The sequence below is a fragment of the Hylobates moloch genome, unplaced genomic scaffold (assembly GCF_009828535.3).
Source record: "Hylobates moloch isolate HMO894 unplaced genomic scaffold, HMol_V3 SCAFFOLD_5, whole genome shotgun sequence".
In the NCBI taxonomy this organism is placed as follows: domain Eukaryota; kingdom Metazoa; phylum Chordata; class Mammalia; order Primates; family Hylobatidae; genus Hylobates; species Hylobates moloch.
In genome coordinates this window covers 81247590-81274387 of record NW_026652280.1, presented here as the reverse complement: position 1 = coordinate 81274387, position 26798 = coordinate 81247590, and the positions used below count along the sequence as shown (strand labels likewise).

At 46.1% G+C, this 26798-nt stretch overlaps 1 protein-coding gene and 1 pseudogene across 2 annotated transcripts in view; both read right to left on the bottom strand.

Moving 5' to 3' along the window:
• Positions 1-5981, bottom strand: part of ASRGL1 (asparaginase and isoaspartyl peptidase 1) — a 55991-nt gene extending 50010 nt beyond the window's left edge. Inside the window, exons 1-3 of one of the 2 annotated variants that reach the window (XM_058438805.1) lie at positions 5881-5981; positions 4788-5022; positions 3990-4190 (exon numbers count right to left, since the gene is read on the bottom strand). In XM_058438805.1, coding sequence (XP_058294788.1) covers positions 3990-4190; positions 4788-4845 — 259 coding nt within the window. In that variant the 5' untranslated portion in view covers positions 4846-5022; positions 5881-5981. Of the gene's footprint in view, positions 1-3989; positions 4191-4581; positions 4707-4787; positions 5023-5880 lie in introns of those variants that run through there. The other variant, XM_032153085.2, reaches the window with a different exon arrangement.
• A 5710-nt stretch (positions 5982-11691) lies between these two features.
• On the bottom strand, positions 11692-12564 carry LOC116468238 (nucleophosmin-like; annotated as a pseudogene).
• Between the last annotated feature and the right edge of the window lie 14234 nt (positions 12565-26798).

The window sequence follows — 26798 nt, the reverse complement described above, 5'->3', positions numbered from 1 at the left end:
AATACAAAATGTAAGGTCCCATTCCAGCCAATAGAAACCGGACACAGCAGTAGGGTAAATGCGTCAGGTTATAAATAACCCTGTCTTCTTTGTTCAGTATACTCTTGTGACAAAACTGCTGACAAGTGTACCCTTTCTACAAAAAATAAAAATTGGCCTTACTAAATAAATTAATGTTCGAGTAGTATTTCTTTATGGCACCAAAAAACAAACATTTCAGACATGCGACATCCTGGAAATGACAAAACTACAGGAATAGAAAACAGATTAGTTGTTGCCAGGGGCTGGGAGTGAATGAGGCGTGGACTCAAAGGGATGTGGGAGAGTAATGTAACTGTTTTATATCTTGATTGTGGTGGTAGTTACATGACTATATGTCACTGTCATGGAACTGTATACTAAAAAGGGGATCTTACTGTATGCAAATTATACCAACAAACCAACACCAAACCCATTAAAATCGTACAGTATTAGGCTAGTAGATTCTAAACCTAGTTGTATCCCAGAATCACCTGGGAATCTTCAAAACAAAGAAATGAATACCAATTCCTAAACCCCACCACAGATTTTTACCTTATTGATTCTACATTGTAAGTCCAGAAAGAGAGTGGATAAATGAAAAAAATCCTGTTTTCAGCCGGGCGCGGTGGCTCACACCTGTAATCCCAGCACTTTGGGAGGCCGAGGCGGGTGGATCACGAGGTCAGGAGATCGAGACCATCCTGGCTAACACGGTGAAACCCCGTCTCTACTAAAAATACAAAAAAAATTAGCCAGTCCTGGTGGTGGGCGCCTATAGTCCCAGCTACTCGAGAGGTTGAGGGAGGAGAATCGCTTGAACCTGAGAGGTGGAGCTTGCAGTGAGCCAAAATCGCGCCACTGCACTCCAGCCTGGGTGACAGAGCGAGACCCAGTATCAAAAAAAAAAAAAAAAAATCCTGTTATCTCGAAGATTCTCTAATAGCTTATAAATTGAATTGTAGAGAGAATATCTCAAGTGCTGTGTAAATATCATTGAGCGCCAGTGAAAGCAAATGGTCTTTCGGTTGCCAATCTAAGTTTTTAAAGATTTCTAGCATTCAAATTTAAAAGTTCAATCTTTACAGTGTTGGTATCTAAAAATCAACCACTTTTTAATAAACTGTTATGAAACAAGCTTTAAACAAAGTCAAATCCATATTGAAACAGGAATAGAATGTAAATAAACATAATGTTTTTACAAATGTTCAGGCAAGTTGTGTCATGAATGCTAATTATTGCCACTGAACTCAATACCTACTGGGAGTCAGCTTTTTGTATGAAGTTCCCAAACAGTTATTTATTCTAGAGGATTACAGCAGAGGCTGCTGGGAATATTGCTTGCCGGTACTGACCTCGGCTGGGAAAAGCCAAGGTCCGCAGTACGCTGTTAAAAGTCCCACCTTTCCCCCCATAATCTTTGCTTTCCTTCTTTTCAGCTCCACTCTTTTCTTCCTCAATGTGCGGAATAGACATTTGAAAGATGAGAGGGCAGACATTGAGAAGGAAGGCCTCTGGACACAGAGCAAAAAAATGAGAACTAGCTGCTCCAATTCCCTAATCTGTGCTTCCCAATTCATGCAGATGACAAATTGTTGGAATAAGAGATGGTCAGAAACCAGAAAGATCCATTTCAAATGAAGGTCCTGCGTAAATAAGTGAGGGTTTGTCAGCCCAGGGGGTTCTGAGTGCTAAGAGGCATAAGGTTTAACAAGTCACCCACAGAAAGAGCTGGCTGCTCCCTCTGCTGGCAAAGTCAGTCCCTATCTGGTAAATTCTGGCTCTACCAATGGAGCCATGAAAGCACACTATTAGGTCTCATTTTAAATTCAGATGAACTTAATTTTATTTTCAGAGACAGGGTCTCACTCTGTCACCCAGACTGGAGTGCAGTGGCGCAGTCTTGGCTCATTGCAGCCTTGACCTCCCGGGGCTCAAGGAATCTTCCCACCTCAGCCTCCTGAGTAGCTGGGGCTATAGGCTTGTGCCACCACACTCAGCTGATTTTTGTATTTTTTTTTGTAGAGATGGGGTTTCGCCATGTTGCCTAGCCTGGCAATGAACTCCTGAGCTCAAGTGATCCGCCCACCTCAGCTTTCCAAAGTGCTGGGATTACAGGTGTGAGCCACTGCTCCAGTCCCAGGAAGACCTACACAATTTTTCACAAGTGTCAAAGAGTGCTGCGTAAAGGAGACAGAACAAACAGTAAATATTTGATGATTAATTAAGATTTCCTGAAATTCTTTTCCCTGACAGATGTTAGGTGGGTGGTATAATTCTAGGAAGTATTTCAATCTCTAGCCTAGGTTTTCTATTTTAAAACAAAGAGATGAATGTCTTCCAGCAAGTTAATCTTTTTGTGCCTTAGTCTGATCTGAGAAATAAGGATAATAATTATGCCTAACTTATACCTAACTCATTTAACGCAAGTGAGTTTAAATGATTAACTCGCAAGTGAGCTAATAATTTAATGTTCATTATGAGTTAACTTGAGTTAGTTTAACACAAGTTAACCAACTTAAGAGAGTTACATGATCAACTCATTTAATGTTCAGATTAAATAAATCAAGCAAATTTCTTAGACCACTGCCTGATACATGGTAGATACTCATATTAGCTATAATGATTAGTCTTCCAAAAAAGGGTGGACTGAGTGAAAGAAGCAAAACACAAAGGAATACACTCTGCATTCCAAAGTTAACCTGAAAACTTTGGAACCTTGTCGGGGGAGGTAGGACATGCCTCATTATTCCCTCCTCCCTTTTGGAATTCAGGCCCAGCTGACCAGCATTAACATTGAAACAGATCTTAAGACTGATAAAGTGGACTTTGTAGCAATAAGATACCAAATTCCAGCGGGACTCTAGTATGACATCACATGACAGATAGCAAGCCCTGAAAGTGAAGTATTTTACCCCAAATTATGTTTCTTCGCCATATCTTGAAATAGTCCTGCAAAGCTATCTCTTGTGGGGAAAATCTACATTCTGAAGAGAATCCCCTTCCTTTTCTAGGCCTTTTTCCTGATTCAGGAGAGAATCAACTCTGATAAGAAACATTTACAATTTATTCTCTCAATAGCCTGCTACCTGGAGACTTCCTCTGCATAAGGGAAATCTTGGTCTCCCCAGCCCCTTATCTTAACGCAGACATTCCCTTCTTTTTTCAGTTTTTCTTTTTTTTTTTTTTTTTGAGACAGTCTCGCTCTGTCGCCCAGGCTGGAGTGCAGTGGAGTGATCTCGGCTCACTGCAACCTCTGCCTCTCAGGTTCAAGCGATTCTCCTGCCTCGGCCTCCCGAGTAGCTGCGGTTACAGGCTCCTGCCACCACGCCCGGCTTTTTTTTTTTTTTTTTGTATTTTTAGTAGAGATGGGTTTTCGCCTGTTAGCCAGGCTGGTCTCGAACTCCTGACCTCAGGTGATCCACACGCCTTGGCCTCCCAAAGTGCTGGGATTACAGGCGTGAGCCACCGTTCTAAACCGCCTTCTATTAATTCCATCTACGGCCACAAGTCCTTATATAATCCAGACATTCCCTTCTGTGGATTCCAGGTGTTTGGACAAAACTTTAAATCAATTGTTCATCAGAAAATCTTTGAATCTTAACTATGACCTGGAAGCCACTCCCCCTCCCCCAGTAGTCAGTCTCACCTCTTCAGATGGAACCAATGTAGGTCTTGTATGTATTGATTGACATCTTATGTCTCTCTAAAAGCACACGTTCTCAGGATTTCCCAAGAGCTGTATCACAGGCCATTGGTCATTCATATTTGGCTCAGTATAAATCTCTCCAAATATTTTAGCGTTTGACTCTTTTCAGCACAGGTAGAAAAATTAAATATTGTTTCTTTTTTACATACTTAGTTTTACCCCAAAGCTCATTAGATAGATCCCTAACACTACATAGGTTCTATTTATTCTGAAGAAGGAGCTTGACCTGACACATTATTTACTAGCTGAAAGGCACATTTACCTGCGTTGAACTCGGGATCGTCTTCCAGGGCGACGACAGCTCCCTCCACGGCATCCACGGCGCTCCTGCCCTCCCGGAGGATGCCGTAGCCCACGGTGGCGGCTCTGACCATGCCCTGGTGCACTCGCTCCTTCCTGTCCTTGGAGATAGGACCGGCTCCGCCGCCGTGGACCACTACGATGGGATTCATGTCGGCGGATCCTAGGCAGCACGAAGGCGAAAGCGTCGTCCAAAGCCAGCCCAAGGAAGCCGCGCGGGTACAAGGTCCTCGGGAGACCCCGTGGGGACAATGCCCAGTCTCTATACTGAAAGGCCGGGTTCGCAGCTGAGGGTGGGTAGAGGCGGCTCGGTCGAGCTTGGTACGAAAAGCCCAGGGGCCCGGCGCCCTCCCGCGTTCCTCTCCGCCCCCGGCCCGGACCTGCTGGGGCCTCAGTTTCCCCGGGGACGTTAACCCGCGCCCACCACCGCCCGCCTCCAAGCCCCGGCGCCGAAGGAGGATGTCTATTTCGCCTTCGGGAAAATGTCTATTCTCGTTTATTTCATTCGCCCTCCCGCGTCTCGAGTGGCTGCTCCAGGAGGGCCGCCGACTTACCCAGGGCACCGCGGGAGGCGGACGCCGAGACCTCAGGCTGGGTCGAGCCGCCCCCGCAGCTGCCCAGTACCGCCGCTCCCCGACGCCGGCTCGCAACCGCTCAACCCGCAACCCCTCTGGCCACAACGGTTCTGCGCCTGCGCACGAGGGCGGGGCCGCCGCACCGCCCAGTTCCCATAAAGCCCCGAAGCCCGGCCGGCGCGCACCTGTCTCACTGCTCTCCGGGGTCTCCGCTCTTGGCCGGCCCGAGCTTCCTAGTGGCATGCGGGGACCCTCCTCCTCCTGACCAGGCTAGGGGCTGGGTGGTTGGGTTGGTGGCGAGAAGCGTGAAGTGGCGTGCCACGGTTTTGTAATTGCAGATTGAAAAGCAACGCTAGGCTGTGCGCAGTGGCTCATGCCTTGTAATCCCAGCACTTTGAGAGGCCGAGGTGGACGGATCACCTGAGGTTGGGAGTTCGAGACCAGCCTGACCAACATGGAGAAACCCTGTCCCTACTAAAAACACAAAAGTAGCTGGGCGTGGTGGCGTATGCCTGTAATCCCAGCTACTCTGGAGGCTAAGGCATGAGAATAGTTTGAATCTGGGAGGCGGAGGTTGCGGTGAGTGGAAATCGCGCCATTGCACTCCAGCCTGGGCAAAAAGAGTGAAACTCCGAATCAAAAGAAAAAAAATTATGCTGGGACAATGGGCATAAACAGGGACAGATCCAGGCAAACTGATTGATCTCCTGTGGATAGGAGAATCCGTTCCCTTCTTGTTTACCCACAACTAATAATACATTTTACCACTCTTGGGACTTCCCTTTACTCCTGTTTTACCTTGGTTTCCTGCCTTAAGGCCCAGTTTAAATGAACCCCTCCTGCAAAGCCTTCTCCCTGGCACCCCACTAAGGATCGGTCATTCCCCTTCTAGTGACCTATTGTGAGAGATTACCACAAATTTATTGGCTTCAAACAACACACATTATCTTACAGTTCTGGTGGTCGGAAATTCATACTGGATCTGCAGGGTCGAGTTCCTTCGGGAAGCTCCAGAAGAGAATCTGTCTTTTCCTGCATCTACAAGCTGCCTGTATCCTTGGCTCATGGCCTCATCCTCCATTGCTAAAGCCAGCAGCCTAGCATCTTTAACTCTCTCTCCCTCTGGCCTCTGTTTCTGCTGCTACGTCACTTCTCTCTCTGTCACCATCATCACGATTTTCTTCTCTGACTCTGACTCTCCTGCCTCCTTCTTAAAGGAAGTCCCTTGGGATGACATTGGGCCCACCCAGATAACCCAGGATAATCTCCCTTTCTTACAATTTCTGTTCTCATCTGCAAAGTCCCTTTTGCCACGTGAGGAGTGTTCACAGGTGGAGATTCGGATGTGACACCTTTGAGGGCCGTTATTCTGTCTCCCACACTCACCTCTTGGAAGAGGGTTATTTTAGCACATGTCTCAGTTGGTTGTGAGCCTACTTATGTCATCATAATACAGCTCACCATCATTTGGGTTCAGCTATTTACAGGAACCTGAACCCTACCCTATGCCTAGCCCTAACTCAAACCCCATTGCTACTGTTTTTCCTGATTGATCTGGAATTTAATGATCTGGCTGAGGCTGGGGAAGGTGGCTGGTGACCCAAGCGGGTAGAGTGTTGGTTTCCATTTGATCCTCCCATCTCAGCCTCATGCCTTTATCTGCTTCTCTGATGGGCTTCGTATTCCCCATCTCAATCCAAAGTCTCTTAGATAAATTCTCTAGAAAATAAACTTCTGGTCTTTGAGGAGGACAGAGGAAGCATCTTTTTGTCTGACTCTGTGGGATAGGAGAAGGAATCTGGCTAACTCCTCTGTAGACGATGTTCCATCAACAACCATTTTACGGATTAAGGATTGTATTCAACTGTCCCTGACAAAACGTGACCACAGTGGTTTCACCAGATAACTGTTGATTTGAAAACAACAACAACAACAACAACAAGACATCTAGTGGTTGCTGCCTAGGCTGGTGCAGCTCCACAGTGACACAGATGTCCATCTCCTTCTCTTTCCCTTCGGCATGTGGCTTTCACATTTATGGCGCTCCTAGGCACTTTGATCACTATTGGGGCAGGAGGAATGGGGAAGGGCAAAGGGAAGAAGGCTTTTGCCAGCTCCCCTTTGTTCCTTTAATTCAGGGAAGCTCTCTAGCTTTCCTAGAAGTCCTCCAAGTGGACTTTCATTGGCCAGAACTGGATTACGGGGCTGCCCCTAGTGGCAAGAGAGTCTGGGGAGTTAGTTTTTATTTTAGCAGGGTACATCACGGCCCTGGATAAAATCAAGGTCTCTTGGCAAGAAGGAAGGGTGACAGGCTATTGGAGAGACAACTGGGAACACCTGCTACTCCTGCCTCCCCATCTTTGAGATTCCTGTGTGTCTAAGCACTGAGTCTCTCAAGCATTCTCCAGAACAAATGGATTCACCTCTCAAGTAGATTATAACTTCCTTTAATCTGCCATTTGTTATTCATCTTCCAAAGTGACCTTTTTTACCTGCCATTGTCATCTCTCCCATTCTTCCTGTCTTTGTGGGTAGTGTTCTTTTTAAGATTGTTTACTATCATTTTAGAGGGATTTTTGAAGGGAGGAGTAACCCACTTGTGTGACTAGGGAGGTTGACTAGATCCCCAAGGAGGTGATTCTAACTACAGTGGCTCTGGATGTTCTAGGAGAAGGAGGGTTGGATTAGGGAATGCCAGAGTTGGGGAGAGGAGGTGGGACCAGAAAAGGAGGGACTGGGCAGGGAGGGTCTGGGTCAGAAATGAAAGAGGCATATTACAGAGACTGACAAAGAAGAAATGGGGGTGGGAGGGAGGAAGAGAAGAAAAAAAGAAAGAAGCAACTAACATTTCCTTCCTTTCCTTCCCTTCCTTCCCTTTTTTTCCTTTCTTTCTTTCTTCTTTGAGATGGAGTCTTGCTGTGTTGCCCAGGCTGGAGTATAGTGGTGCGATCTTGGCTGACTACAGTCTCCACCTCCTGAGGCTCAGAAATGATTCTCCTGCCTCAGCCACCCAAGTATCTGGGATTACAGGCATGCACCACCACACCCAGCTAATTTTTGTATTTTTAGTAGGGATGGGATTTCAACATCTTGGCTAGGCTGGTCTCAAACTCCTGACCTCAAGTGATTTGCCCACCTTGGCCTCCCAAAGTGCTGGGATTACAGGTGTGAGCCACTACACCTGGCAGAAACTAACATTTTCTGAAGGTCCACTGGGGAACCGGCAGGCTGCCTTTACTACGTTCTTACTGCCTAGCAACTTCCCATCCCCACCAGTCTCAGCTACATGAGGAAAAGGCTTTTGACTGACCCCACTGGGGGCAGGATGGGAATCTGTGAGGCTCCCTCCAAATTCTAGAATGTGTAAAAGTATCTTGAGCTTGCCGCCTTCCAGGGCTTTCAAATAAGAAGCGGGACATATACCTTTCAACTCTGAGATCCCTGAGCTTATTTAGGAGATCTAGTACCCGTGAATTTGTTCAGGAATGGGGCATGAGGCTGTTTTTAGGAAGCCCACATCAGCATTTTGTGCAATAGCACTTCTTTCTAACTTTCTTCTCCTCCTCTCTGACCAGAGAATTGTGATTCAGTTAGTGATGTGGGATGGGGGCAGGGAAGTGCTGGGTAGAGAATGGCATGGTCCCTGGCTAGGGCTCCACCCCTGGGCCTGTGCCCATGGACCTAGGTGAGGACAGGCACTCCTGCCTTCAAGCCCAAATGTTGCATTTTCCAAGACCACTCTGGCCCACCACGCCCCCATCCTGTGCCTATAAAAACCTCGAGACCCAGCTGCGCACGATGGCTCACATCTGAAATCCCAGCACTTTGGGAGGCCGAGGCGGGTGGATCATGAGGTCAGGAGATCGAGACCATCCTGGCTACCACGGTGAAACTCTGTCTCTACTAAAAACACAAAAAAATTAGCCAGGGTGGTGGCACATGCCTGTAATCCAGCTATTCAGGAGGCTAAGGCAGGAGGATGCTTGAACTCGGGAGGCGGAGTTTGCAGTGAGCCGAAATCGCGACAATGCACTCCAGCCTGAATGACAGAGCGAGACTCCGTCTCAAAAACAAAACAAAACAAACAAACAAAACAAAACAAAAAAACACCTCAAGACCCTAGGGGGCAGGAACACAAGTGGCTGGATGCCGAGAGGAGCACATTGGTGGAAGAGCACACTGACAGGCACCAACAGATGCCGGCAGGCCATCAAGCGATGGAGTCATGGTGGAGTTTGGCTGGGGCAGTTGGAGGAGAGCCTGGCCACTGGGCAGCCCAGCTCGGCGGGGAAACCCACCTTTCCACTGCATCCCCCTTCTGGCCTCGCTGAGAGCTACTCCTCAATAAAAAACCTTGCACTCATTCTCTAAGCCCACGTGTGATCCGATTCTTCTGGTACACCAAGGCAAGAACCCAGGGATACAGAAAGCCCTTTGTCCTTGTGATAAGGCAGAAGGTCTGATAGAGCTGATTAACACAAGCTGCCTGTGGATGGCAAAACTAAAAGAGCACCCTGTAACACACGCCCACCGGGGCTTCGGGAGCTGTAAGCATTCACCCCTAGGTGCTGCCGAGGGGTCAGAGCCCCACAACCTGCCCATCTGTATGCTTCCCGTAGAGGTTTGAGCAGTGGGGCACTGAAGAAGTGAGCCACTGCCCCTGTTGCATGCCCTGCAAGGGGGATAAGGAACTTTTCCCATTTCATTAGGATGGGACATGTATGGGTGCTTGAATTTGGATTCCTATAAATATTTTGATTTATATCTGGGCTGTCTCTTTTAAACTCAGAATCAATGGCTGGGCATAGTGGTTCACGCCTGTAATCCCAGCACTTTGGTGTTGGGGAAGACCCCAAAAGGAGGGACCAGCTGAAGCCATGGCAGAAGAACGTGGATTGTGAAGATTTCCAAATTAAACTTTTGTATCACATTTTTTTTTTTTTTTTTTTTTTTTTTTTTTTTGAGACGGATCTCAGTGCAGTGGCGCGATCTTGGCTCACTGCAAGCTCCGCCTCCTGGGTTCATGCCATTCTCCTGCCTCAGCCTCCCGAGTAGCTGGGACAACAGGCGCCCGCCAACACGCCCGGCCAATTTTTTGTATTTTTAGTAGAGACGGGGTTTCACTGTGTTAGCCAGGATGGTCTCGATCTCCTGACCTTGTGATCCGCCTGCCTTGGCCTCCCGAAGTGCTGGGATTACAGGCTTGAGCCACCGAGCCCGGCCTTACTTTTGTAATTTCTTATGCCTGTCTTTACTGCAATCTCTAAACATAAATTGTAAAGATTTCATGGACACTTATCACTTCCCCAGTCAATACCCTTGTGATTTCCTATGCCTGTCTTTACTTTCATCTCTTAAACCTGTCAGCTGAGGAGGATGTATATCGTTCCAGGACCCTATAATAATTGCGTTAACTACAAAAATTGTACAGCATGTGTGTTTGAGCAATATGAAATGTGGGCACCCTGAAAAAAGAACAGGATAACAGCAATTGTTCAGGGAATGAGAGATAACCTTAAACTCTGACCGCTGGTGAGCCGGGCAGAACAGAGCCATATTTCTCTTCTTTCAAAAGCAGTTGGGAGATATATCGCTGAATTCTTTTTCTCAGCATGGAACGTCCCTGAGAAAGAGAATGCGCACCTAGGGGTAGGTCTCTGAACTGCCCCCCACCAGGGCGTACCTGTCTCTTATGGTCGCGATTGCAGAGGTGAAATAAACTCCAGTCTCCCATAGCGCTCCCAGGCTTATTAGGAAGAGGAAATTCCCGCCTAATAAATTTTGGTCAGATGGGTTGATCTCAAAACCCTGTCTCCTGATAAGATGTTATCAATGACAGTTGTGCCCGAAACTAAATTAGCAATTCTAATTTCGCCTCTGTCCTGTGGTGCTGTGATCTCGCCCTGCCTCCACTTGCCTTGTGATATTCTATTACCCTGTTAAGTACTGATGTCTGTCACCCACACCTATTTGCACCCTCCCTCCCCTTTTGAAACTCCCTAATAAAAACTTGCTGGTTTTTGTGGCTTGTGGGGCATCACAGATCCTACCAACGTGTGATGTCTCCCCCGGATGCCCAGCTTTAAAATTTCTCTCTTTTGTACTCTTTCCCTTTATTTCTCAAGCCAGCCGACGCTTAGGAAAATAGAAAAGAACCTATGTGATTATCGGGGCAGGTCCCCCGATACTTTGGGAAGTGCAGGCAGGTGGATTTCCTGACCTCAGGAGTTCAAGACCAGCCTGGGCAACATGGCAAAACCCCATCTCTACCAAAAACACAAAAAAATTAGCCGGACATGGTGGCATACACCTGTAATTCCAGCTATTCAGGAGGCTGAGGTGGGAGGATTGCTTGAGCCTGGAAGGCAGAGGTTGCATGAGCTGAGATCACACCACTGGACTCCAACGTGGGTGACAGAGTTGGACCCTGTCTCAAAAACAAAACAAAAGAAACCACACACACACACAAAACTGAAGTCTAGAAGTCTCATTGGGAGGAGAGTCATGATATGAAGAGAAATACAGGAGAGAGGAAAAGCACATAATTTTATTCCATTGCATATAGTTAAAAAATGAAATGGCACAAAATAATTTAAAATGAAAGATACAGTCTTCTTCTCTCCCCCATCACCACCCCCCACTCCCCCACTTCCCAACGCTGGCATTTCTACCTACGGGCAGCCACTTTACAACTTTTGGTTATATCTTCTGGGAGATTGCACCACATCTCTCTCTCTCTCTCTCTCTTTTTACTTTATTAAAATACTGAATTTTATTTCACATGTATGTTTTTGTCTCCCCACCATTTCCATGTCTGACCACCACTACTACTATGTCCTATCATAACATTCCATACCTACTTAAAACCAAGCAAAGGGTGGAGTTCCATCTTTAAAAACTAAACAGACATTTTCAACAACACATTCTTGGCAATGGAACCTGGACAACATTTATCAAACACGGTAGGGAAAGTTCTCATTCTGCATTATAAAAAGGACAGCCAGATATCAACTGTTACTGAAATGAAATAAGATGGAGAATTTTTAATAAACCGTTTAGACTATTTTCTTAAAGAGACTTCCTCCACTGTCAGAGATCTTGAATAGCCTCCTGGTCAGTCATCCAGTAGCAGTTCTTCACATAATTGATGAACTTAGCTTCCACTTGGGGAAGAGAACCACCTTTTTCTATACTTGCTTGCATGTTTGCTTTAATGTCTTCTACAGAACTAGGTCCTTTTGGTGTTTTAGGAGCTTTTTCCTGTTTTTTGAAGGATTCTTGTCATTTTGATCTTGGTGTTGATGATGGTTTTGTGTCTTTTCCATTCTGATTTGACTTTTGTGCATTTTTGGCTGGAGTATCTCATATAGATTGCTTCACTGGTGCTTTTTCTTTGGTGTCCTTATCATCAAAATCATCATCATCATCTTCATCATCATCATCATCTTCATCATCATCATCATCTTCATCATCATCATCTTCATCGGCAGCAAGTTTTACTTTTTTCTGTGGAACCTTGCTACCACCTCCAGGGGCCGATCACTCTCCAGATATACTTAAGAGTTTCACACCCTCCTCCTCTTCATCTTTTCTTGCATCTTCCTCCACAGCTACTAAGTGCTGTCCACTAATATGCCCTAGCTCTGAGCCACACGTCAACCGTGAGACACTGGTAGTGTTATTTCAAAGCCCCCAAGGGAAACCGTTGGCTGTATAGACATTTTCAAAGTTGCCAATGTTACTTTAATTGGACTGCCTTCGTAATTCATTGCCTCTGCTTCAACAATGTGCAATTCATCCTTTGCACCAGCCCCTAAACGGACTATTCTTAAAGATAACTGGTGCTCATCTTCATCATTATCCACCTTAAGGTGATCATCTTTGTCGGCCTTTAAGTTCACAACTGAAAAGATAGTTCTGGGGTCTCAGGGGGCTCATGTCCATGTCCATCAAATCTTCCATTGGGTGGTGGGAAGATGAACTTAGGTGGGAGAGAAGGCGGATGGAGATAAATGGCCACTGCTCAAGAGAAGAGCTGCGCAGGATGGAATGACACCAGGGAAAAGCTGCACCACATCTTTTACGGATAAATGTATATACCCACAATTCCCTGATTTAACATTACTTACTGACTTCTTGGTTGGCTAGATGCAGATTGGCTCATTTACTACTTCTCCTTTTCTGCTTTATTCTTTTTTTTTTTTTTTTGAGACAGAATCTTGCTCTGTCATCCAGGCTGGAGTGCAGTGGCACGATCTTGGCTCACTGCAACCTCTGCCTCCTGTGTTCAAGTGATTCTTCTGCCTCAGCCTCCCTGTAGCTGCTTTGAGAGGTCTCAGCACCTCAGCGCCTGTAGCTAATTTTTGTATTTTTAGTACAGATGGGGTTTCACCGTGTTAGCCAGGATGGTCTCAATCTCCTGACCTCATGATCCACCCGCCTCACCCTCCCAAAGTGCTTGGATTACAGGCATGAGCCACGGTGCCCGGCCTATCATTGGAAATTTAAGTAATAAACTTACTCTTAATTTCTAGTTCTATCAACTAGAAACAATATCTCTTGCCTTCCCACATTGTAAGAGCAGGATATTGGTGTCATTTCCTTACCTTCATTTCTTTTCCCTTTATTTGGAACTCTTTCTTCCTTGAATATGGAACTACTGTACAGTTAAGTCTTATGTGATTGGGCCATAGGTGGACTCTAGAAGTCAGAGATAAATAATTTGTGTTTGCACTACTGAGACTGTGTAAAATGCGTTCACTGCAGATTCAGATCATGCACGATGATGATAGTTCTTGTCGGGCGTAGTGTTTTCCCATCCCTGGGTTCTTTTCGTTTTTTTTCTTTTTCAAAAAATTTCTTTCTTTTCACCTGGTTCTTTGTAAGTGTGGAATGTTTCTTTTCTTTTTTCATTATCTGCCTTATCAGATCTTTAATTTTTTTTTTTTTTTTTTTGAGACAATGTTTGGCTCTATCACCCAGACTGGAGCACAGTGGCATGATCATGGCTCACTGCAACCTCTGCCTCCTGGGTTCAAGCCATCCTCCCACCCCAGCCTCCTGAGTACCTGGGACTACAGGTGCACACCATCACACCCGGCTAATTTTTGTGTTTTTTGTAGAGATAGAGTTTTGCTATGCTGCCCAGGCTGGTCTTGAACTTGTGAGCTCAAAGCAATCTGCCCGCCTTGTCTTCCCAAAGCAGATCTTTAATTTGTTGCCATTCCCGAGTGTAGTAGAAAATGGTCAGGGTCCTCTCCTTTCCTTGGATTCTTTCTCTTTTCTTTCCATGTTCATATGTATTGATTGTTTCCCAGGTCTGTTGACTACTCTCTCCTGAAGACTTCTCCTCATTTTTCTTAAGAGTTGGATCCAGCGCCTTCTGGATTGGTTCTCCAGCTTGAAGAGGGCATATGGAGGGATTTGTCAGCTTCCACAATCACGTGAGCCAATTCCCATAATAAATTTCTTATGTATCTATGTATGTATCCTATTGGTTCTGTTTCTCTGGGAACCCTGACGAACACACGAATCTTTTTTTTTTTTTGAGATGGAGTCTCACTCTGTGGCCCAGGCCAGAATGCAGTGGTGTGATCTTGGCTCACTGCAACCTCTCCCTCCCGGGCTCAAGCGATTCTCCTGCCTCAGCCTCCTGAGTAGCTGGGGTTACAGGCACGTGCCACCATGCCCAGCTAATTTTTATATTTTTAGTAGAGACAGGGTTTCACCTTGTTGATCAGGCTGATCTCGAACTCCTGACCTCATGATCTATTGGCTTTGGTCTCCCAAAGTGCTGGGATTACAGGCGTGAGCCACCACGCCCAGCCAACACATGAATCTTACATTGTTGATTTACTTCATCATTTTGCTGGAGAATGTCCTCAAGTGACTCCCTAATAGAATAATTGTTCTATGCTTTAGCACATGCCTGAGTGTGTGCTAATTTTGTTCAAAAGCCTTCTATAATTTCTATCTCTAGAATAAAACTCATATAAAAAAGGAGGGCTCAGAGCCCTCCTAGGTTTAGCCTTAAGTACCTTTCCATACTTTTCTTCCCTTCCCTCCCTCTCCCCTCTGTGTATTTTATGTTCTTGCCACACTGATTTGACATCCATTCTTCTGAGGGACCATATGTGGCTTCTCCTCTAGGCCTTTACTTTGCTGGGAACCACTTTCTCCCAAGATCATAGTTAATTTGTTCCAAGATGCCTAACTCAGTTCCTACTGAGTCAAAATCATTAGCTCCTTTAGCGCTTTTTTCAGTACTTCCTTTCTTTCTTTCTTTTTTTTTTGAGACGGAGTCTCATTTTGTTGTCCGGGCTGGAGTACAGTGGCGCTATCACAGCTCACTGCAACCTCTGCCTCCCGGATTCACGCCATTCTCCTGCCTCAGCCTCCTGAGTAGCCAGGACTACAGGCACCCGTTACCACACCCGGCTAATTTTTTTGTATTTTTATTAGAGACGGGGTTTCACCATAGTAGCCAGGATGGTCTCGATCCCCTGACCTCGTGATCCGCCTGTCTCAGCCTCCCAAAGTGTTGGGATTACAGGCGTGAGCCACCGTGCCCGGCCTCTTTTTTTTTTTTGAGATGGAGTTTCGCTTTTGTTGCCCAGGCTGGAGTGCAGTGGCACAATCGTGGATCACTGCAACCTCCGCCTCCCAGGTTCAAGCCATTCTCCTGCCTCAGCCTCTCCAGTAGCTGGGAGTACAGGCGCCTGCCACCTCGCCTGGCTAATTTTTATAGTTTTAGTAGAGATGCTGTTTCACTATGTTGGGCAGGCTGGTCTCGAACTCCTGACCTCAGGTGATCCACGTGTCTCGGCCTCCCAAGGTGCTGGAATTACAGGTTGTGAGCCACTGTGCCTGGCCCAGCACTTTCCACGTAAGTGTTGTTATAGACTTCACTAGTCATTCTTTTGTTGTTGTTATTGTGATGCATTATTTATTAACAATGACATTTCTATATGGCTTGGACTATAAATCCTCACACTTTGTGCCTGGCAATAATTAGTATGACACAAATGACAACATGTGCAAAAGGAGATTTTCTATCATTCTGTCTACACTGATTATATAGGATTCTCTAAAGAATTATTTCAAAAAAGCTTCTTTAATCATATAAAACGTTAAATGTAATAAAGTAATTCATATAAATTCAAATTTTCTTTTTCTTTCTCTCTCTCTCTTTTTTTTTGAGATGGAGTCTCACTCTGTTGCCCAGGCTGGAGTGCAGTGGCGCCATCTCAGCTCACTGCAACCTCCGCCTCCCGGGTTCAAGCGATTCTCCTGCCTCAGCCTCCTGAGTAGCTGAGATTACAGGCCCCTGCCACCACACCCAACTAATTTTTGTATTTTTTAGTAGAGACAGAGTTTCACCATGTTGGCCAGGCTGGTCTTGAACTCCTGATCTCAGGTGATTCGCCCGCCTTGGCCTCCCAGAGTGTTGGGATTACAGGTGGGAGCTGCTGTGCCCAGCCCAAATTTTCTTTATAATGATGGTTCTCTTCCAGAGAACTGTCACTTTTCATTCGCCTGTTGTGCTGTGATGTTTCCTGTGCTGTTTTCTTCAGAAAAATGTGCTTGGATTAAGTGAAGAACTGAAGGGGTGGCCAACCCCTCCACACCTGTGGGCATTTCTCATCAGGTAGAATGAGACTTGAGAAGAGAAAGAAACACAGAGACAAAGTATAGAGAAAGAAAAGGAGGCCCAGGGAACTGGCGCTCAGCATACGGAGGACCCGCGCCGGCACCAGTCTCTGAATTCCCTTAGTATTTATTGATCATTATTGGGCATGGCAGGATACTAGGATAATAGCGGAGAGAAGGTCAGAAGGTAAACACGTGAACAAATGTCTCTGTATCATAAACAAGGTAAAGAAAAAAGTGCTGTGCTTTTGTTGTGCATATACATAAACATCTCAATGCCTTAAAGAGCTGTGTTGCTGCCAGCATGTCCCACCTCCAGCCCTAAGGCGTTTTTCTCCTATCTCAGTAGATGGAATATACAATCGGGTTTTACACCGAGGCATTCCATTGCCCAGGGACGGGCTGGAGACAGATTAACCTTCCTCTTATCTGAACTGTGAAGAGGCCTTCCTCTTTTACTAATCCTCCTCAGCACAGACCCTTTACAGGTGTGGGGCTGGGGGACGGTCAGGTCTTTCCCTTCCCACGAGGCCATATTTCAGACTGTCACATGGGGAGAAACCTTGGACAACACCTGGCTTTCCTAGGCAGAGGTCCCTGTGGCCTTCCGCAGTGTATTGTGTCTCTGGGTACTTGAGATTAGGGAGTGGTGATGACTGTTAACAAGCGTGCTGCCTTCAAGCATTTGTTTAACAAAGCACATTCTGCACAGCCCTTAATCCATTTAATCTTGAGTTGACACAGCACGTTTCAGGGAGCACAGGGTTGGGGCTAGGGTTACAGATTAACAGCATCTCAAGGCAGAAGAATTTTTCTTAGTACAGAACAAAATGGAGTCTCTTATGTCTACTTCTTTCTCCATAGCCACAGTAACAGTCTGATCTCTCTTTTCCCCACAAAGAACCTTCTAAGTAAAATTATATTTAAAAAATCTTGTTCAGATTTTAAAGGGCTAGGTTCTAATGTATATTTTTGTTTTTAACTTTTATTTTAAGTTCAGGGGTACAAGTGCATGTTTGTCACACAAGTAAACTTGTGTCATAGGGGTTTGTTGTACAGATTATCTCATCACCCAGTTCTTAAACCTTTTACTAGTCATTTTTGTTTTAGAGACAATTTCATAAACATCTGACTTCCTGACTTACCCCACTTAGTTCCTGGAGGATGGTTAATGTCAGTTTTAATATAAGTCTTTTTTTTGTTTTTGTTTTTTTGAGACGGAGTCTTTCTCTGTCCCCCAGGCTGGAGTGCAGTGGCGCGATCTCGGCTCACTGCAATCTCCGCCTCCCGGGTCCACGCCATTCTCCTGCCTCAGCCTCCCAAGTAGCTGGGACTACAGGCGCCCGCCAACACGCCCGGCTAATTTTTTGTATTTTTAGTAGAGACGGGGTTTCACTGTGTTAGCCAGGATGGTCTCGATCTCCTGACCTTGTGATCCGCCCACCTCGGCCTCCCAAAGTGCTGGGATTACAGGCTTGAGCCACCGCGCCCGGCCTAATATTAGTCTTGAGTATCATACCAAGAGGTTTTGTAGCAGGACGAGCCACAGACAAAACCTCTCAGATACCGAGTATTAGGAGGAAGGGCTTTATTCAGCTGGGAGCATCGGCAAGCTACTACCTTAAAATCTGAGCTCCCCGATGCACAATTTCTGCCCCTTTTAAGGGCTCACAACACTAAAGATTTCACATGAAAGGGTCGTGATTGATTTGAGCAAGCATGTGGCACGTGACAGGGGCTGCATGCACCGGTGGTCAGAGAGAAACAGAACAGGGCAGGGAGTTTCACAATGTACTTCTACACAATGTCTGGAATCTATGAATAACATCGGTTTCTAAGTTATGAGTTGATTTTTAACTACTGAGTTTAGGCCAGGCACGCCCAGGCCTGGTTTTGGGCCTGGCGCCGGGCTGCCTGTCTTTGGTTTTACTTCCTTGTTGTTTTTTCTTAAAACAAGTACTGAGTATAAAATAGTATAAAACAATATGAGAGGGTCTCTCTCTTCCCTCAGTTTGACTTAATTGTATAGAGAGGTTTTCACCTAGAGTTTGGTGCCCCCAAACTCCAGGTCAAAGGGCAGTGAAGAGTCACACCAAGTGTGAAGCGAGAGGGCCAGGGATGGAATTCTGTCCTTCCTTCTCCAAGCCTCGCGCTCTCCCTGTCCCTAAATGATTTGACATCCTCTGCAGTTTCATATTGTAACTCACTTACAATTTTTTTTGGAAAGAACTAAGATGTAAGTAATAAATCAGTTCCTGTTTGTTCTAGTAATTTATTACCAACCCTATACTATGGATTTTTTTTTTTTTTTTTTGAGACGGAGTCTCGCTCTGTCGCCCAGGCTGGAGTGCAGTGGCTTAGTCTCAGCTCACTGCAAGCTCCACCTCCCGGGTTCACGCCATTCTCCTGCCTCAGCCTCTCCGAGTAGCTGGGACTACAGGCGCCCGCCACCACGCCCGGCTAATTTTTTTGTATTTTTAGTAGAGACGGGGTTTCACCGTGGTCTCGATCTCCTGACCTCGTGATCCGCCCTCCTCGGCCTCCCAAAGTGCTGGGATTACATGCGTGAGCCACCGCGCCCGGCCTATACTATGGATTTGTAAATACTTGTATCTTTTTATCTATCTGCTCTCTATAATTGTTTCCACATCCTAGACTTCAGGTTCTCCTTGGCAGAGATTCTGTCTGAAGCCCGTAAGACACAATCCTCTTGGGCACAGGAGTTTTGCCAAGCAGTTTCTCAATAGCTTGTGCTGTGGCTAATCCTGATGATGAGGCAATACGGTGATAGCAAGATTTGAATCTCTGTTCTTTTCTGATGGGATAAACGAAACAGCCGAAGAGACTTCTTTCAGATCACCATCATTTCTTAGCGTCTTCACCAGGGATCCGTGAGATGAAGTAGTCGCCCTCAGCCATCCTGACACCTCCGATGCGGAGGTGTGGGGGTGCAGATACAGCGCTCTGACCACAAGGAGGCGCTGTTTCCCCAGGGATTTGCTGGCTTTGCAATGATGAAGTTGGCCTCTGGTGGGAGCCTCCTCCGTCTGTGGCCACCCTTCTTTGATACAAATAGGAGTGCGCCCTGCGTAACGTCCTGGGTGACCTGTAATTTCCTCTTCTCACTCAGTAGTATATCTTGGACACCATTCTGTCTCAGCGCTATCGGTGGTTGTTTAGATTGTTTGCGATCTTAGCAAACGTAAACATATTTGTGATGGTCATGACCGTACCCACATTCCCCGGAGCCGGGGCTGTTTATAGAAATCACTCTTCGTCTAGCCGTAGGAGGGAGTCCTCACCTTCGCAGAAGGAGAGCTGACTTACCTGGCTCTGGAAGTGGGCAGTGGGCTAGAGGGCAGGTGAAGCTTTGCCTCTTCTTGGCTCTCCCAGGGGCTGGCCTGCCTTCAGGGTTAAGTCTTTTCCTCCGGCGACCTCTGGGGTATAATCGTCTGCAATTGTTAGAGCACTGCTGAACCTAGGTAAGAGAGTTATTCTCATTTTCCACGTGCATGCATCCTCTGCTCTGCCCTCTGCACTTTTTTTGTTTGTTTGTTTGTTTTGTTTGTTTTTTTTTGACGGAGTTTCACTCTTGTCGCTCAGGCTGGAGTGCAATGGCGTGATCTCGGCTCACTGCAACCTTCGCCTCCTGGGTTCAAGTGATTCTCCTGCCTCAGCCTCCCGAGTAGCTGGGATTACAGGCGCCCGCGACCACGCCCAGATAATTTTTGTATTTTTAGTAGAGACAGGGTTTCACCATGTTGGCCAGGCTGCTCTCAAACTCCTGACCTCAGGTGATCTGACCACCTTGGCCTCCCAAAGTGCTGGGATTACAGACGTGAGCCACCGTGTCAGGCCCTTCTGAACGTTTTTAAGCTCACTGGGGCAGGCCTGGAGATGGAGCCACAGTGGTGGTTCGCAAAGTTCATTTTGGCCTAGAATCTAACTTGATGTGCAGATCTTGTGATGGCTCTTAGGTTGGTGTAAAAGTAATTGTGGTTTTTGCCATTAAAAGTAATATTTTTCTCCCAGGAATATTTTTGGCTTGATTCAAAACTCAGAAGACATGTGATGCCTTCATAACCTCAAAGCAACAGTGTGGGCTCGAGAGGCAGAGGACCCAGGTTCAAATCCTGATCCTTTCATTCATTTACTAGCTTTGTGGCCTTTGGCAAATCACCCTTTCTGAGCCTCAGTTTAGTATTCTGGAACATGGACTATTTAAATAGTGGGTAGAATGAACGTAGCACATTGCCTGACACATATTAAATGCACAATAAATGTTAGCTATTGTTGTTTGACCTGTGCTCTGAAACAGTAAAAATGGCATAGAAATTATCTGACCTCTGAAGCTTTGTGAAAATTAGTAAATCTTATCTGGGCTGGCGATCTTTTGTGAGTTAGATCAGAGGTTCACAAACCATGGCCTGTGGGCCAAATCCAGCCCTATACATTTTTTTTTTTTTCCGATACAGTCCAAAAGCTAAGAATGGATTTTATATATCTATATCTATATCTATATCTATATCTATATCTATATCTATCTATATCTATCTATATCTATATATATATATATATTTTTGAGACGGAGTCTCGCTCTGTCTCCCAGGCTGGAGTGCAGTGGCGCAATCTCGGCTCACTGCAAGCTCCGCCTCCTGGGTTCACGCCATTCTCCTGCCTCAGCCTCTCCAAGTAGCTGGGACTACAGGCGCCCGCCACCACGCCTGGCTAATTTTTTTGTATTTTTAGTAGAGACGGGGTTTCACCGTGGTCTCGATCTCCTGACCTCGTGATCCGCCCGCCTCGGCCTCCCAAAGTGCTGGGATTACAAGCGTGAGCCACCGCGCCCGGCGGATTTTATATTTTTAAATGGTTAAAAAAATCAAAAGAAGAACAGTACTTTCTGACACATGGAAATTATGTGAAATCAAATTTCAGGGTTCAGAAATAAAGTCTTACAGGGAAACAAACATACTTTTTTTTTGAGACGGAGTCTCGCTCTGTCCCACAGTCTGGAGTGCAATGGCGGGATCTCCGCTCACTGCAAGCTCCGCCCCCTGGGTTCACGCCATTCTCCTGCCTCAGCCTCCCAAGTAGCTGAGACTACAGGCGCCCGCCACAACGCCCTACTAATTTTTTGTATATTTAGTAGAGACGGGGTTTCACCGTGTTAGCCAGGATGGTCTCCATCTCCTGACCTCGTGATCCACCCGCCTCGGCCTCCCAAAGTGCTAGGATTACAGGCTTGAGCCACCGTGCCCGGCCGAAACAAGCATACTTATATGAAAGGAAATCCAGGATGGAAATGACTATGTCAGAGGCATCTAAAAAGTTGGTGGGTGGGCAGGAATAGTTGGACCCAGGCCTATACACACCCAGACAGAATGTCACCTGTGGAACTGGGCCAAACTGTAAACATCCTGAAGAAGCAGGTACATTTAGTTTAACCTGTTTATATTGGGCCTGATCACAAATCTCCTGGGGAGAGAGCTGTGCCAACATAAGCTGATCATCAGCTAGAGACATTCTAAGCTGTCAATCAATCACCATTAATCATAGATCATGCTAAATTGTCCCACTTGTGTAAATTTACAGTAAGCCTCTAAAAGCTCCTGCTCAACCTCACTTGGAGGGAACATGATTTAGCTGCTTGCTAGGTTTGTGTCTCCCGCATTGCAATTCCTCTCTTGTTTGCTGCCCTGCAGGGTTTTTTTGGGGGGGTGCGGGGGAGACGGAGTCTCACTTTGTCCCCAGGCTGGAGTGCAGTGGCGTTATCTCGGCTCACTGCAATCTCTGCCTCCTGGGTTCAAGTGATTTCCCTGCCTTAGCCTCTTGAGTAGCTGGGACTACAGGCGTGCACCACCATGCCCAGCTAATTTTTTGTATTTTAGTAAAGACAGGGTTTCACCATGTTGGCCAGGATGGTCTCGATCTCCTGACCTCGTGATCCACCCGCCTCAGCCTCCCAAATTGTTGGGATTACAGGCATGAGCCACCATGTCCAGCCCTTATTTCTCATTAGTTGACACTCATTTGTTTGTTACATATTGTCTCTGGCTGCTTTCACCCTAGAGTGGCAGGGTTGAGTAGCTGGAACAGACCATGGTGGCCTACAAACCTCACATATTTACTTCCTGGCCCATTGCAGAAAGTTTGCTGATCCTGAGTTAGGCGATTGACACTTTTCTTTCTTCTACACTTATTAGCCTTTCCAGAAGTATGTGTAATGAGAGGAGGATTCTCTCCTTTGCATGTTGGTCTAGCTAGTTGATTAGCTATTTGATCTAGCTAATGGTGTAGCTAATTAGAGATGGCAGGTAGTTAGCAAACATTTTACTTAGATTATCATTTAGACCTCCATTACTGTAGAGCTGTGTAGAAGAGTGTATTAGTTGGGGTTCTCTAGAGAGACAGAACCAATAGGAGATTATATATAACTATATATTTGTATAAATATATAGGGGGATTTGTTAGGGGAATTGGCTTATGTGCAGATGGAGGCTGAGAAGTCCCATGGAAGGCCAACTGCAAGCTGGAGAACGAGGGAAGCCTGAAATATGTCTCAGTCCAAGTTCAAAGGCCTGAGAACAAGATGAGTTGATATTGTGAAATGAAAGTCTGAGGCCGAAGGCCTGAGAACTGGGAGGCAGCTGATGTATGTCCCAGAGTCCAAAGGCCAGAGAACCTGAAGCTCCTGTGGCCTAGGGCAGGAGAAGAAGGGTGTCCCAGCTCCAGCAGAGAGACAGCAAGAGCAAATTCACCCTTCTTCTGCCTTTCTGTTCTATGTGGGTCCTCAGCTGATTGGGCCCACACTGGGTGAAGGTGGATCTTCCCAGTGATTCAAATGCCAACCTCTTCTGAATACACCCTCACAGACACACCCAGAAATAGTGGTTTACCAGCTATCTGGGTATCCCTTAATCCAGTCAAGCTGACACCTGAAATTAACCTTCACAAGCAGGGAAAGCTTAAAATGAAGCCTGAGTGTTCCATTCCTGTGCCTCTTAGGGTCAAGGGCCCATGCTGAAATCTCCATGCTGTGTGCCTGCCTGGGGTGACCCTGGCAGCCTCACTTGCTTCTTCTGAGCTGGACCAACACTGTTATCCTCCCTGTGCTCAAATAAATCTAGACCATTCTCTTCCAGGAGCCACTCTAGAATATGTTCCTCCCCATTGATTAATGAGAAGAAATAATGTATGTGAAAGTACTTTATGAGATGTAGACTAGAATAATATATTGGACATGATTGTTATTTTATAAAACAGGCTTGGCTGAGTTCATTTAGTTTGCCTGACACACCCTGGAGCAGCCTTTCCAGCTGCCAGCTGATGTCTTCCTCCAGGTTATCCTGGGCTCCTTCTCTGCTGCTTGTGTTGGGTTCTGCCCTTTAGACAAAGAAGGGTGTGCTTGCTGACCCAGAGCTGCCTTTCCTCGTTGGCATTCCTGTTGTTTTATTTTTGTTTTTGTTTGTGTTTCTTTGTGAGATGGAGTTTTGCTCTTGTTGCTCAGGCTGGAGTGCAATGGTGAGATCTCGGCTCACTGCAACCTCCGCCTCCTGGGTTCAAGCCATTCTCCCACCTCAGCCTCCCAAGTAGCTGGGATTACTGGCATGTGCCACCATGTCCAGCTGATTTTGTATTTTTAGTAGCGATGGGGTTTCATCATGTTGGTCAGGCTGGTCTTGAACTCCTGACTTCAGGTGATCCACCCACCTTGGCCTCCCAAATATTTTACTTTTGTTAACTGAGGTCGTCCTCTTTGTCTGATGGCAAACCCAGCTTCCTCCTGCCAACGTAAGATGACCCAAGGAGTTGCTGTGCCTTTGGGAAAAGTGGGGAGGGGATGCAACAGAAGCTGGAGTGTCAGCCACAGAATCCCAGGCTGCTCCCCTCCCATATGCAGGTTAACTGCAGGGCCTCTGGGCGCATGTTCAAGTATCCCGGAGGAGTCATCCTATATATCTTTTGTGGTTTTGGATTTTTCTCATCACTGCTCCAGGCAATTCTGCCCATCACTCTTTGTCAAATTTATCCAGGGCTGATAACCACAGCTCCCTGACTCGAAAGCCAGAACCATCAGCTTTCGGTGGGAGCTATAAAGGTCAGTGTTGCCTTAGCCTCAGATGAACAGACACTCTCCTCAGAAGCATGGGCAAGTGGGAGTTTCGCACTGGCCTGTTTTATACGTGGGCAGATGAGGCTTTGTGCCTAAATTCAGGATTTTGCATGATCCCTATGTCCATTGTTTTTTTGAGACCCCAAATTTATAATGACTTCATCCCACAAGATAATGCCTTGATAGGCTCTAGAGAATCTGCCAACTATGTTATCTTCTCTCCAAAAACCTCTTCTCTCCCTGTGTCCCCATCCCACCACCCACTGACTCCTCACCCCACTCCATTCCTGCCACCGGCACACTTGTCATCCAAACTCTTCCCTCCAAGGTCAACCTGTCTGCTCAAACATTACATTTAAACAATTTTTTTTGAGACTGTCGCCCAGGCTGGAGTGCAGTGGTGGGATCTTGGCTCACTGCAACCTCCGCCTCCTTGGTTCGAGCAATTCTCCCGCCTTAGCCTCCCGAGTAGCTGGAACTACAGGCACCCACCACTGCACCTGGCAAATTTTTTTTTTTTTTTTTGAGACGGAGTCTCACTCTTTCACCCAGGCTGGAGTGCAGTGGCGCGATCTCGGCTCACTGCAGACTCCGCCTCCCGGGTTCACGCCATTCTCCTGCCTCAGCCTCCCACGTAGCTGGGACTACAGTCGCCTGCAACCTCGCCCGGCTAATTTTTTGTATTTTTAGTAGAGACGGGGTTTCACCGTGTTAGCCAGGATGGTCTCGATCTCCTGACCTCGTGATCCGCCTGCCTCGGCCTCCCAAAGTGCTGGGATTACAGGCATGAGCCACTGCACCCGACCTGGCTAATTTTTGTATCTTTAGTAGAGATGGAGTTTTGCCATATTGGCCAGGCTGATCTCGAACTCTTCAAGTGATCCATCTACCTTGGCCTCCCAAAGTGCTGGGATTATAGGTGTGAGCCACCGTGCCTGGCTACATTTAAACAATTTTATAGGAAAAAAAAAATCTGATTAAAAGTGGGTCAAAGATCTGAATAGGCATTTCTCAAAAGAAGACATACAAATGGCAAACAGGCAAATGAAAAGGTGCTCAACGTCATTGATCATCCAAGAAATACAAATCAAAACTACAATGAAATATTACCTCACCCTAGTTAAGATGGCTTTTATCCAAAAGACAGGTAATAACAAATGCTGGGGAGGATGTGGAGAAAAGAGAACCGTTGTACACTCTTGGTGGGCATGTAAATTATTACAACCACTATGGAGAACAGTTTGGAGGTTCCTCAAAAAACCAAAAATAGAGCTACCATACGATCCAGCAATCCCATTGCTAGGTGTATACCCAAGAGAAAGGAAATCAGGATTTTGAAGAGATATCTAACTCCAAGGTTTACTGCAGCACCATTCACAATAGCTAAGATTTATTAGCAACCTGTCTACCAAAGATGAATGGATAAAGAAAGCGTGGTACATATACACAAGGGAGTACTGTCCAGCCATAAAAAGAATGAGATCTTGCCATTTGCAAGAACACAGATGGAACTAGAGGTCATTATGTTAAGTGAAACAAGCCAGGCACCGAAAGACAAACTTTGCATGTTCTCACTTAATTATGGAAGCTAAAAATTAAAACGATTGAACTCATAAAGATAGAGAGTAGGGGCCGGGCGCGGTGGCTCAAGCCTGTAATCTCAGTGCTTTGGGAGGCCGAGGCGGGTGGATCACGAGGTCAGGAGATCGAAACCATCCTGGCTAACATGGTGAAACCCCGTCTCTACTAAAAAAATACAAAACAAAACAAAACAAAAAAAAATTAGCCGGACGTGTTGGCGGGCGCCTGTAGTCCCAGCTACTCGGGAGGCTGAGGCAGGAGAATGGCGTGAACCCGGGAGGCAGAGTTTGCAGTGGCGCGATATCTGAGGCAGGAGAATCATTGAATTGGAGGAGTGTTGCAGTGATGAGTCGTGCCATGACAAGCCTGGCAGAAGTGAGATCCAAAAAAAAAAAAAAAAAAGGAAAGAAAATAAAAGAGAGTAGAAGTATGGTTGCAAGAGGCTGGGGAGGGTAGTGGGGGCTGGTGGTGGGAGGAAGTGGGGATGGTTAATGGGTACAAAAAATAGAAAGAATAAATGAGACCTAGTATTTGATAGCCCAACAGGGTGACTATAGTCAATAATAATTCAGGTGTACATTTAAAAATAACTAAAGAGTATAATGGGATTGTTTATAACACAAAGGGTAAATGCTTGAGGTGATGGATACCCCATTTACACTGATGTGATTATTATACATTGTATGCCTGTATTAAAATATCTCATGTAACTCATAAATTATATGTGTATATATATACCTACTGTGTACTGATAAAAATTAAAAATAAAAAATTTTAAAAAGCTATTACATTTAAAATACACTTTGTATTTCTTGTCTTGCTTGGTCTCATAATAGCATTTGAATCTTTT